The sequence below is a fragment of the Ovis canadensis genome, chromosome 2 (assembly GCF_042477335.2).
Source record: "Ovis canadensis isolate MfBH-ARS-UI-01 breed Bighorn chromosome 2, ARS-UI_OviCan_v2, whole genome shotgun sequence".
In the NCBI taxonomy this organism is placed as follows: Eukaryota; Metazoa; Chordata; class Mammalia; order Artiodactyla; family Bovidae; genus Ovis; species Ovis canadensis.
Genome location: NC_091246.1, coordinates 144,287,497 through 144,300,764, shown reverse-complemented (window position 1 = coordinate 144,300,764; position 13,268 = coordinate 144,287,497). Strand labels below are relative to the sequence as shown.

Below are 13,268 nucleotides of genomic sequence, written 5' to 3'. Positions count from 1 at the left end.
CTATGATATCACTGGCATTGACCCGGATACCACTAAAACAAGGGGCTAAGTGGCTGGGTTCTTTTAATGACAGAAGGAAAGACACATACAACTAGACTAGGGAGGGAAATAGCCAAAGCAGAGCATGCTGTACAATATGCAGAAAGGAGTCTGGGATTGGACAGGGCAGAGGAGGAGATGGGAAAGACATGGAGACTGAAGCCAAGTCTGGGATTAGACAGAGAAATTCCTCTGAATTAATCAAACGGTTCTGTGGTCTCCCAAAGACACCAATGCTCAGTGGAAAACAGTGAGCACAGAATTAGTTTGGGCATACCACACGGCCATCACGCATTATTATATCATTCCCTTTATGGCTCTGTGGAACTGAGTAGAGTACCATTTACTGATTCAGAGGTTGGAACTAAAATGTCCTGTGGGGAAATTTGAGAACAAGTATGCTAGCCTCTATTATGCTGCTAGGGCCGCAATAACAATGTCCCATAAACCAGGTGGTTTAAAACAAACAAGCAAAAAATCATTCTTCATGGTTCTGGAGACTAAAAGTCTGAAATCAAGGTGTCAGCAGGACCATGCTGCCTCTGAGGTTCTAGGGACAAATCGGTTTTCTGCCTCACTCCTAGTTTCTGGCGGCTCTTGTGACCCTTGGCATCCCTTGGCTTGCAGCTTCATCATTCCAGTTTCTGACTGCATCCCCCCATGGCCATCTTCCATCTCTCTCTCTCTCTCTGTATCTATGTGCAAATTTCCTTCTTATAAGAACACCAGTCACAGAGACTTTCCTAGGGGTCCCGTGGTTAAAATGCTGAGCGTCCTGTGCAGGGGGAGCAGGTTCGATCTTAGATTCTACATGCTGTGCAGTGCAGCCAAAAGAAATAAAATAATTTTTTAAATAATCTCTTGTAGACAGTATTAAAAAGTCTAAAAAATTAAAAAAAAAACACTAGTCATATTGGATTGAGGACTACCACCCCCAGTATGACCTCTTTTTAACTTGACCCTATTTTCAAATAACATCTCAGTCACAGGTCCAGGTGGACATGACTTTCAGGGGGACATTAATCAGCCCAATCAGCCCCTTACCATGTTGAGTCCATTCTGTCAAATCTTACCTGTGATCATGCTTTCTACACTATACAGAAATGAGTCAAATAATAGCAATTAAAAAAAAGAGTGTATCCACTCTTAGGTATTTGCATTTGAAAATGGAATTTCAAATCATTTTCTTGATTTCTATGATTTTTTTTTTAGTTTTTTATTTTTTAAATTTTAAAATCTTTAATTCTTACATGCGTTCCCAAACATGAACCCCCCTCCCACCTCCCTCCCCATAACATCTCTCTGTGACCATCCCCATGCACCAGCCCCTGTGATTTTAATAAAACTGTAGAAAACACAAAACAAATGAGTGTTGCTATCTTGTCCACATAAACACTAGAGTTTGGTCACCTGTCTGTAGATTCAGCAGGGAGTGCAAATGTAAATCTTGGCAAGCCCTATTCAGCCTATAAATACATATAATGTGGACTTGATAATAGCTGCGCTGTGAGTCAGAATGAATTTGCATTTGACTATATCCAGTTTTACCACTACATAAAAGAAAAAATGGATGTCTTAAAGGCCACAGGAAGTTCAGAGAAATGTTACTGGAAAAGCAAGCAGGGAGATTAAAAATAACCTACTCCATCATGAGACAGAAGAAAACATGTCATTGTTACTGTTCATTAAAAACAGATATATCTGTTTAATTAGTACTTTGTATTTATGTTCTCCTTTTATAATATATTTATAGATCTTAAGAATATATAATAACATAGCCTATACAATTTAAATATCCAATTGTAGAGTTTTTTAAAAAGATAAAGTACAATATCAAAGGAAAAGAACTATTAAAATATTGTTACATTTCTCTACATATTATTTGTTTAATTAGCCTGCTATTAATCACTTCTAATTGCCATTGGTAACTAGTCTTATTATTGTGTATTTAAATAACAGCATTTATATTTATATATTGATCTCTAACATTCTGCCTTTGAGAATAATTTAATAAAAATTACAAATAAAAATTAGAAATAACCCCACGTCCTTAGACTTCATAATTACATTTTCCTATTTGCTTAGTGAAATTGAAATGCATACCCAGCTAGAAAAAAATTTGAATCCAGCAACCATTATTTTAATAGGAGGTAGACAATATTGCAACCCACTCCAGTGTTCTTGCCTGGAGAATCCCAGGGACGGGGGAGCCTGGTGGGCTGCTGTCTATGGGGTCGCACAGAGTTGGACACGACTGAAGCAACTTAGCAGCAGCAGCAGCAGACAATATTTAACATTTTAGAAGATGAGGATTAACTGTAACTGAAATCAATATTTCATGATATGATTTAATAAAATAGATACTAACTACATTATTTAATAATATTCACCCAATCTGAAGGAAATCACATAAAAGTTTCATCTGTAGCCTTTATCTAACGCATCTATTAAAAATTAGTAGTCCCAGAAATCATTCCAGTTACACTGTAAAGAATCAGCATTATTAACTTACACTGATTTGCTGTTCAGATTCTTTTCTTTCTAGCTAATGGCATGGCCCTAAGGATGAATACTAAGAATAGCTAAAAAGATTTGCCAATATTAAATACATTTTAAAAGCCATTTTTAGCATCCAGTATTTTTCACCCATCCTCTTTGTTCTCCTGGAGTCCCCCCAAGAATGCTCTGTGACCTTGACAATAGTCCGGGGGTGGAGGAGACTAGGTCAAAACCTGTCATCACTTACACCACCCAACTCTGTGATGTATCACAACTGAAACCATTTCAGTGTGGCTGAACACCCCATTTCTAATGTTGGTTTCACTTTAACTGAATATATGTAGAACAGAGGAAGACAGACAGTCCATGCTCAGGACTTGATCCGTCACAAACAGTAACTGCCCTTTGACTTGGTCCAGGAGGCATGTACAGCAGGGCAGTCACTTCTGAGATTTAAGATGGGTAAGAGGAGAAGCAGAAACATTTTAGGAAAGAGTTCAGACAGATGTTAAGGATCCAGGAGCCAATTCCCTTAACTGTTTTCCTCTTGAAAGCAACCACAGTTTGAAGACCACTGGTGCAGGAGAGGAGAACAGATGGACATGTGGCTTGTGGCGTGATGGTAAGGGCAACGCTCAGGACCCCCTTGAGGTTAACCATAATGAATTTAAAATGAAACTAGTCATGTGTTTTCCATTAGCCACAGTCTGCTGGGCTGATACAGGCAGGAAGAAGGTAGAGAACTGGATTTAACCAGGGTTATGGATTTAACCAAGCAAGTAGTTTTGAGAATTCAAAGATGTGATACAGGCAGATAATGAACAACAGAATAAAAAGAAAGAAACTAGACTGTTCAAGAAAGGAAATGTAATCACAATGCACTACTAGACTGTGTTCAGTTCAGTTCAGTCGCTCAGTCGTGTCTGACTCTTTGCGACCCCATGAATCGCAGCACGCCAGGCCTCCCTGTCCATCACCAACTCCCGGAGTTCACTCAGATTCACATCCATCGAGTCCATGATGCCATCCAGCCATCTCATCCTGGGTCGTCCCCTTCTCCTCCTGCCCCCAATCCCTCCCAGCATCAGAAGAGGTGGCCAAAGTACTAGAGCTTCAGCTTTAGCATCATTCCTTCCAAAGAAATCCCAGGGTTGATCTCCTTGCAGTCCAAGGGACTCTCAAGAGTCTTTTCCAACGCCACAGTTCAAATGCATCAATTCTTTGGCGCTCAGCCTTCTTCACAGTCCAACTCTCACATCCATACACGACCAGTGGAAAAACCATAGCCTTGACTAGACGGACCTTAGTCGGCAAAGTAATGTCTCTGCTTTTGAATATACTATCTAGGTTGGTCATAACTTTTCTTCCAAGGAGTAAGCATCTTTTAATTTCATGGCTGCAGTCACCACATGCAGTGATTTTGGAGCCCAAAAAAATAAAGTCTGACACTGTTTCTACTGTTTTCCCATCTATTTCCCATGAAGTGATGGGACCAGATGCCATGATCTTCGTTTTCTGAATGTTGAGCTTTAAGCCAACTTTTTCACTCTCCTCTTTCACTTTCACAATACATTTTTATGTAGATTTTAGCTCCTGCCTTGTCATACTGCCTAAGACCAGATTCAAGTAAAGGGTAGTGGCAGCTTGGTCTAAAGTGTGGTCTAAAGTGGTAGAAGTAGACCTGGAGAAAAGTACATGGTGTGGAGAGATATTCAAAATGACGTGACTTAACTTGGTTATGGAATAGAAATGGGGAATGAAAAAGAAATATTTGTCCAGCCCTCTTACTAATGTTTTTTTTTATGGATGAAATTTTTATTATGTATTTATTTTTGGCTGTACTAGATCTTCATTGCTGCACATGGGCTACTCTCTAATTGCATTGAGAGGTCTTCTCTTGTTGCAGAGCACAGGCTCTGGGCTCATGGGCCTCAGAAGCTATGGCAAGCAAGCCTGGTAGCTGCAGCATGTGGGCTCTGGAGCGTGGGCTCAGTGGTTGTGGCACACAGGCTTAGTTGCTCCTTGGCACGTGGTATTTTCCCAGACCAGGCATCAAATTTATGTCCCTTGCACTGACAAGCAGATTCTTAACCACTGGACTACCAAGGAAGTCCCCTTGTTAATGGCTATACTCACTAAGATAGGAAGCACTGAAGTAGGAAAACATTTCTGGAGGAAGATTATTACTATATTTTTAGTGCTATTGAGCTTGAAGTATCATTGATATATCAAGTGAAGAGATCAAGGAGGCATATGCTATACCAGTTTAGAGGTAAGGTCTGAGAAGGACATACATATTAGGGTGTTGATGGTGTTATCCATGGGCAGTGAGCCAAATGAATGGATGAGCTCTGTTAGGAAATGAATACAGATATTGTAATATAGAGTAAGAAGGGGATTGGAGTATATTGTTACAAAAAAAAAAAAGGGTGCGTATTCCTCTCATCCTGGTTTGCATGACTTTATGTGATGTTGCCTCCCATTAAGAGGTTGAATTTATTTATCCAGATCTCTTAAGCCTGAACCAGCCTTGTGACTTCCTTGAACCAACAGGAAACAAGAAATGTAATGTTGGGAGAATCAGAATCTAGATATCAAGAGGCCTTGCAGCTTCCACTCTTGCCCTTGAGGCTGCCATGTTAGGAAGTCTAGATTAAGCCTTCTTGAGGATAAGTGACGAGAAGGAGGCTCAGCCAACAGCCATCACTAACCAACACACATGTGCATAAGTTCATATTAGATCAGCCAGGCCTGAGTTTGCTCTCACATGACTATCACTGCGTGAGTGACCACAGCCAAGAACAGCAGAACCTCTCAGCCAAACCAGACTCAATTTGCTCACCTATAGAATCATGAACAAATAAAATATTTGTTAGGTTTACATCACTAAATTTTGAAGTTATGCAGCTATAGACCACTCGCTGATGCAAGAACCCAGGAATGAATCTGGAGTAACTCTAATATTTAAATTTCAGGTACAGAAATAAAAGTGGTCAAAAAGAAAAGCAAAAAAAAAAAAAGTGGTACCTGGAGAGATAGGATGAAAATCAGGAAGGTATAGTGTCACAGCAACAAGGAGTAGACCCACAGAAACCAAGAGGTATTTGGTAAATGAGGGAATATCAATAGTGTCAAATATGGCTGAAAGGTCAAATAAGATGAAATGGAAAATTCCTGTTGGATTTAATGACATGAAGGTCATGGCCACTCAGTGACATTTAGGACAGAGGAAAAATTGATAAGTTCAGGTATAGACAGACTTTGAGATGCCTGTAGGGTATTTAGATGCATCTGCCCAGCGCATAGTTAGATTATACAAGCCTCAAGCCCAGTGGGAAGTTTAGGGCTAGTCAGCATGTAGGTGGTAGGACCATTAGTGTGGATGAGGTTCCGCAGGGAGAGGATGTGGAGTGGGATGGGGGCAGGATCTTGGGGCACATCAAGGGTTTTGGAGGATCCACACTGGTAGAAATAGAAAGACGTCCATGGATTAGGAGAACTAGGAGAAAGAAGTGTACAAGAGTGAAAGGACTAGTGTTTCAAAAAGGGAAGAGAAGTAACTGCATCAAGTGCAGCCTCTGCTCTAGTAAGGCAGGAACCAGAAGGTCCCCCCTCCCCCACCCCCCTCCGTTGAGTGTGGCACCATTTGCTAGAGCAGTTTGAGCAACACTAGGCAATGGCTGAAAATTAGAAGGTGGATGCCAGTGGGTAAAGAGAATCACACAGAGGAGAGGGAAAGAGGGCACTTTCGAGGACCAAGTATTTTGCTTTTTATTCATTTTAGTTTGTTTTAAGGCTATTTGGGTTAAGCTTGCTTATTAAACAAGAGAAAAGAAGTAGTTTGAAAAGACAGGGTTACACCATAATGGGATATTTTTTCCAACTTGCTTTTCCAACTTTCATGACAAGTTCTTCTAGATTTATTTAGTTTTTACAGCATCACCCTTTCTCTTGATATATAGTTGGTTAAAATTCACAGATTTGTTTGCTTTTTCTATTAGAATTTTAGGCTAGCTGATTCTTAATTAAGTTGGGGAGGGACACGCATTTTTTTCTAACTTGGAGCTATTTTCCAGATCACAAAGGAATTATCTAATATTCTAAGAATTCTCAAGTGATGCTAAGAAAAGAAGTGAAATTTCCTGGTTAAAAAAATTTGAAAAAGACTATACATTTGAAATTTCCCTCTGAGAGACTGACAGAGTATATTAGACGGATAAAATCTCCATCCAAGACTTCCTACCTTATGCAAAAAAAAAAAAAAGAGCAAAAACAAAAATTAAAAAAAAACAAAAAACAAAAACAAAAAAACCCCACCATCCCATTAAACTAATTACCCGGAGAATGCTTTTTTCTCTGGAAGTTATTAACACATCAAAAGAATTTCGCCTAACACCAGCATATGAAACCCTGCCACAGCAAATTGGTTCTAAATTCTGTAGATTCCCATAAGGTTTTACAATAGAGAGGATCTTCCTCTTACCTCTAGATTTAGAGACTCATCTTACCCCAGGGACTTGGAGCCCACTGTAGACTACCTACAGTGAAGAATAATGGTGTCACCACCAATTACCTTGGGGACCCTTTTGTAACACCAGGGGAGGGGGTGGAATTAACAAAAGATTTGATTCAGGATAAAGATAGTCGAGGAGAGGTCAGCAAGAGACAATGTCTTTAATTAAGGCTAATGAAGTTTCCTGTTCTGTGAAAGGATTGGTCATTTATTACAAACCTTCCTAGAAGGACGTGAGTTGAAGACAGGATCAAAGTGCCTCCTTATATGTCTGGAGGAAACAAGCACCTTAAATTAATACAAACAGTTGGAGATGGTAACGCATTTGGAAATGCTGATGGACTAAAGAAGAGTCAGGAGAGACTTCCCTGGTGGTCCAGTGGTTAGGACTCCATGCTTTCACTTCACGGGGCAGGGTTTAATCCCTGATCTAGGAACTAAGATCCTACATGTCTTGCTGCTGCTGCTGCTAAGTCACTTCAGTCATGTCTGACTCTGTGTGACCCCATAGACAGCAGCCCACCAGGCTCCCCCATCCCTGGGATTCTCCAGGCAAGAACACTGGAGTGGGTTGCCATTTCCTTCATGTCTTGCAGCTCAGCCAAAATTAAAAAAGGAAGAAGAATCAGGATATAATGCCCATGGTAATGGGATGATCCACATTAGGGGTTGAAAGGGGGAAATCTGTGGAGCACAGATTTGTCAGTGTGGCCGTGTGCTGTCTCCAGAGTGACTCAGAGAAGAGCAGAGAGCAGTGGGATTCAGGTTGGATCCACTGTGAACTCTGATGGAGTCTAGCCTGAACTGATGGCCAGTCTTCCCCTTCCCATCTTATTAAAGTGGTTAAGTACAACCAGCCTTTAAAAAAGAAAAGATTATTATTTCACATATATACTAATATTTAAATTCATCCACACCTGAAGAATTGGAAGATAATCATCACTTACGTGAGACCTAAAATAACAGTGTTTTGGCTCCAGGCTCCCTCTACTGTCTCTGCAATAATAAACAAACATTTTATGGAACTCTCCTGACTGGATTCCAACATTTATGAAAATCAAAACAAACACAATATTGTGTAATAATAAAGGCTATCCTTAATATGATAATCAGAAAGTTCACTATTTGGAGAAAGTTGACTGTAATAAACTAGTTAATGAAATATTTATACAAACAGAACTATATGAAGTTGGTTGACCATTTTTAATCCACAAGTGGCAATTTCATACGTTTCAACCTTATGTATGAACATTTAATCATCAAAGAATGGTAGGGTGTGTGTGTGTTTGGGGAGTGATTATTACCTTTAATAATCTCTCATGAAATTCCCTAAATACATTGGTTAACTCACATGATATTTCTTGGCCAAAATTAACTATAAAATATGTTAAATCTAGTGTCTTATAGGAATGTTTATGTTATAACTTGGAGTTAGGAAAAAGAAATCTGCCTTCAGGTTAAAAAGTGTAAAGATACAAAATGTTTCACACCGGAAAGCAAAAGAAATAAATGCGGAAAAGCCTTATGTTTACAAGAGGAAAGCTGGAAATAAAACAGTTAACATTTTAACTGTGAGAGGAGGAAGTAGGGCAATTTGCATATACTTCAAACAATCTCACACTGTTGAGAAAACCTGCAAATCCTGCAAAGAATTAGAGGGAAAAGCCAAAGTCAATACACTTCAAATACCCTTGATATTTCACAGACACTAACAAGAAAGCATCTTCTGGGTAAGTTCACACATTGCACAAAATAAATATTAATTCTGTTGTTGGTAATTTTCCAAAAAGTTAATATTTTACAGTTCAGAATTTTATTCCTTAAGTTTGCCTTTGAAGCTGGAAAATTGGTTTTTGAAGTTATGTTTTCATAATCCTAGGAATTCAGTCTAAGAATGAAAGATGCCATTGAAGACCTATTTACAAAGATGTTCATCAAAACCTTATTTTTATAGTCACTGTTCATCACTTAAATCTTATGCCTAGCATAGTGTCTAATATAAAGTAAATAATTATTCTTGAAAGAAGGAGTAAATTACAAATAAATTGTGGCTTATACATATTATATAATATATGACCACTAAAAATGTTTTTGAAGACTTATTAAGATTGGGGAAATAGGCATTAGAGAGAGTGTTAAGCAAAGAGGGATGCTAACAATGTATACACTATCTAATACAAGTTTTATAAAGTAAATATCTACATGCACACAAAAGGCTAGAAGGAAAAGTAAAATTATTGATAAGTTGGTTTTTCCTTGTGTTTCTCTTTGTGTTGCAAATTGTCATGAGCATGTATTACTTTTATAATCAGAAAAACACTAAATGTTAAACATTTTTCATCATGCGCTGCTAACAATTAGACATGTGATACAAAAATTAATCATTAAAAACTGTGGAGTTGACTAAAAGATAGTTGTTGGGAGATTCAGTGTTTCTATAAGTGTATTTAGCTTTTCCCCTTCACTTAGTTAGAATAAATCGTCACTAGATACATAATTTTATAATTTATTCGGTGACCTGAATGCACCATCAGAGCTAAACTGTGCTCCACTTTTAACGCCAAAAATAAATTCTGTACAAAAGTTAGAGAGATAGGTGAGTTAATTCATTTCTTTCTGTCTTTTTGTAGCTTGAGGGTACACACACACTGAGTCATGTTCAACTCTTTGCAACCCCATGGGATGGGCTTCTCTGTCCATGGAATTCTCCAAGCAAGACTACTGCAGTGGGTTGCCATTTCCTCCTCCAGGGACCCAAGGATCCAACCGCATCTCCTGTGTCTCCTGCATTGCAGGCAGATTTTTTTTTTCTTATCACTTGAGCCATCAGGGAAGCCCCTTTTATAGCTTGCTGCTGCTGCTAAGTCACTTCAGTCGTGTTCGACTCTGTGCGACCCCATAGACGGCAGCCCACCAGGCTCCCCCATCCCTGGGATTCTCCAGGCAAGAACACTGGAGTGGGTTGCCATAAAGCTTACCCTCCTTTTATTTCCTGGAAGAGGAAATGGTAACCCACTGTGCCTGGTTGGCTACAGTCTGTGCGGTCACAAAGAGTTGGACATGACTGAACGACTTTCACTTTCATACCACTTATGTCCATGCTTGGTCATAAGTGGATACTTACACAATGGCTACTTCGAAGCTCCAAAGTATTCAAAGTTCTAGGGCCCCAGTTCAGTTCAGTTCAGTCGCTCAGTCGTGTCCGACTCTTTGCGACCCCATGAATCGCAGCACGCCAGGCCTCCCTGTCCATCACCAACTCCTGGAGTTCACTCAGACTCACCTCCATCAAGTCAGGAATGCCATCCAGCCATCTCATCCTCTGTCATCCCCTTCTCCTCCTGCCCCCAATCCCTCCCAGCATCAGGGTCTTTTTCAGTGAGTCAGCTCTTCGCATGAGGTGACCCAAGTACTGGAGTTTCAGCTTTAGCAGCATTCCCTCCAAAGAACACCCAGGACTGATCTCCTTTAGAATGGACTGGTTGGATCTCCTTGCAGTCCATGGGACTCTCACTTTACCTAATCTTTAATTTTTACAGCTATTCTGGATGCAGGGACTTGTATTCATATACATAGTGTAGGAGGAGTAACAATGATAGCTAAGTGTTACTGATCAATTCTCAGGTGCCATGCTCTGTGTCAGGGGCCTGTTTTCTCTCGGGTCCTGTCCCGAGCAAGTACTTTGATCATCCTCACTTTGTACTTGAAGACCCTGAGGCTCAAAGTAGAAGTCTTGTCTGTTTACTCCTTCGTGTGGAGAAAATATTTTTATTTCCAAGATCATTAAACCATTTTTGCCCCTTCTTTCAGGGACAATATATACTGAAAACACTGTTTTCAACAAATGGACTCTTCTGTTGCAGGGAAGAGGGGTAGGAAGAGTAAGTTTATTCAGTTAGATTTGGGGGTTTCTTCCATTTCCTTGGAGCAGGACGATGGGAATAGCCAGTTAGACATTACCCATGTATCTGTAGTAAGAAAAATTCATCAAAACTGATGTTTTAAAAGGTATTAATCAAGAAGTATAATGAATTTTCCTTTGCCTTTACTGAACAAAAAGTCTTCAACCAAACTTAAGACATAAGGGTGTTCCTAAAATAGAGGAGATAGTGGTTTGCTATGTCCTTTTAAACTAGGAGTATATCTGTCAATGACTTAATTGAGCTCTTTAAAAAACTTCCAATGGAAACTTCCATTTCCACTTTTTCCTTTACTTCTTTCCTACCATCCTGGGCTCCAAGGAGGTTTAGAATGAATATGAACAAATGATTAAGAGAATTTTAAAATAACAGAATCTTTATATACACTCAGTTCCTGAAATGGTCCACCTGGCTCCATTTTATATAATTATAAAATTTACAATTTTAAGCCTGTCTACATGTCAGAACTTTATATACTTTGTTGTTTGAAGCTGACAAACATCTACCAAGGCACATATTCCTTGAGAGCACCTAAGAGGTTAAATAGCGATTAGACCTCATATCATAGAGCTACTTAGTGAAATTAGAATCCAGATTTGATTCCAACAAACAGGCTTCCTTCAAAACACGTGATTTGGCAACAAATAGATCCTGGTGATTCCCTGCATCCCAAAAGGAGAAAAACAATCAATTCCTTCCTAGAAGCCAAGCTTGAGGGACAATAAGAATTTTCTAATAGCAATTACCACCCGCTTCTGTGACCAAAGCAGTATTTAAGCAGTAAAACCTTTCCAGTGGCAATGTCAATTTCACATCCCAGTACTTGGCCCCCTAGAGGGAGAGGAGGGTCCCTGGTTTTAATTATTTGAATCTGATCTTGGGAACATTGGAGAAGGAAATGGCAACCCACTCCAGTGTTCTTGCTTGGAGAATACCAGGGACGGGGGAGCCTGGTGGGCTGCCGTCTATGGGGTTATGCTGCGACTTAGCAGCAGCAGCAGATCTTGAGAAACGCGTTCCAGAGACCGCCCACCGCCATTTGAGGAAACCCCCTAATCTTCCCGGGGCGATCTTAGGTTGGGGGACGAAATCCTGCAGGGGACATTTGTTCATCCACATCCAGGGACAACCCTCTCTCCCAACTCAACTTTTACTCCACAGGTTTAAAACACAAAGACCACCTAGCCTTTTCCCCTCTCCTCGCCAAAATCATGATCAGTTGTGGACAAGGAAATGCCAGTCCCCTTCCAACCTGCCCTTCTCACGGTAACTGGTGCACGTGCGGACTTGCAAACGAATGTGTCCGACTGGGGGTGGTTTAGTCGCTAAGTCGTGTCCGACTCTGTAGCCTGCCAGGCTCCTCTGTCAATGGGATTCTCCAGGCAAGAATACTGGAGTGGGTTGCTATTTCCTTCTCCGGGGGCTCTTCCAGACCCATTAATTTGACCCGGGTCTCCTGCATTGCAGACAAATTCTTTACCGACTGAGCAATGAGGGAAGCGTCGGACAGTGTATGCACTCAATTCTCTGAGCGGTAGGAGTCCGACCCCGGGGCCCCCTGGCAAGTGGGCTGCCCAAGTTCCTAGACTCACGGATCATGCTCCGCCCCCTTCACACTCCCTCAGCCCTGCCCCGCCCCCTCAGCCCTGCCCCGCCCCCTCAGCCCTGCCCCGCCCCCTCAGCCCTGCCCCGCCCCCTCAGCCCTGCCCCGCCCCCTCAGCCCTGCCCAAGGTTCGCCCCGCCCCTTCCCCTTGCCCCTTCTCAGCTTACTCTGCTCCAACTGCGCACGCGCTAGAGCGCCGTCTCGTCTCCATGGCGACGCGACCTCTACTGCTCGAAGCTCCCAACACCGAGCGGAGCAGGAGCTGGGCTAGCTTTCTCTGTCAACCCTTCCGATGCTCCGCGTGAGAGGGCCACAGGCGGGTAAGAGGCGCCACACCGAGCACGGTCGCCGTCTCCCCATCCCTGCGAGCAACCTGACCCGGTTCTTACCTCGGACTCCCTCAGGCCCGGCGCCTGAACCCGCCAACTTCTCTGACCGCTCCAGGTTCGGGCTCTGGCGTCCCACCACAGCCCAGGCAGCGCGCGAGAAGGTAGGGGCCGCGCGACCGGAGGTACACCTCGTACTCTGGCTTCTTCCTCTGGCTGTAGTTCGGCGCTGAGGAAGGGATATTTGTGTCCCTGTGGGTGTGATAACTAAGCGGTTTTGGCAGGCGCATCTACACCACCATTCTCTGACCTGCCGATTCGCACATGCCAACTCCCTCCCCCGCTCACCCCCAAAAAACAATGAAAGT

The 13,268-nt window shown here is 41.6% G+C and overlaps 1 protein-coding gene across 13 annotated transcripts in view; it reads left to right on the top strand.

Moving 5' to 3' along the window:
- Positions 1 to 13,268, top strand: part of ERICH2 (glutamate rich 2) — a 55,312-nt gene that overhangs the window by 6,904 nt on the left and 35,140 nt on the right. For 3 of the 13 annotated variants that reach the window (XM_070292257.1, XM_070292254.1, XM_070292255.1), the window contains exon 1: positions 12,725 to 13,064. The exons of 4 other annotated variants lie outside the window; for them this stretch is intronic. Coding sequence is in view for 3 of the 9 variants with exons in the window: in XM_070292254.1 (XP_070148355.1) it covers positions 12,867 to 13,064 (198 nt within the window). In the remaining 6 variants the exon portion in view is untranslated. Of the gene's footprint in view, positions 1 to 12,695; positions 13,065 to 13,268 lie in introns of those variants that run through there. 6 more of the 13 variants (XM_069577296.1, XM_070292259.1, XM_070292258.1 and 3 more) reach the window with 6 other exon arrangements.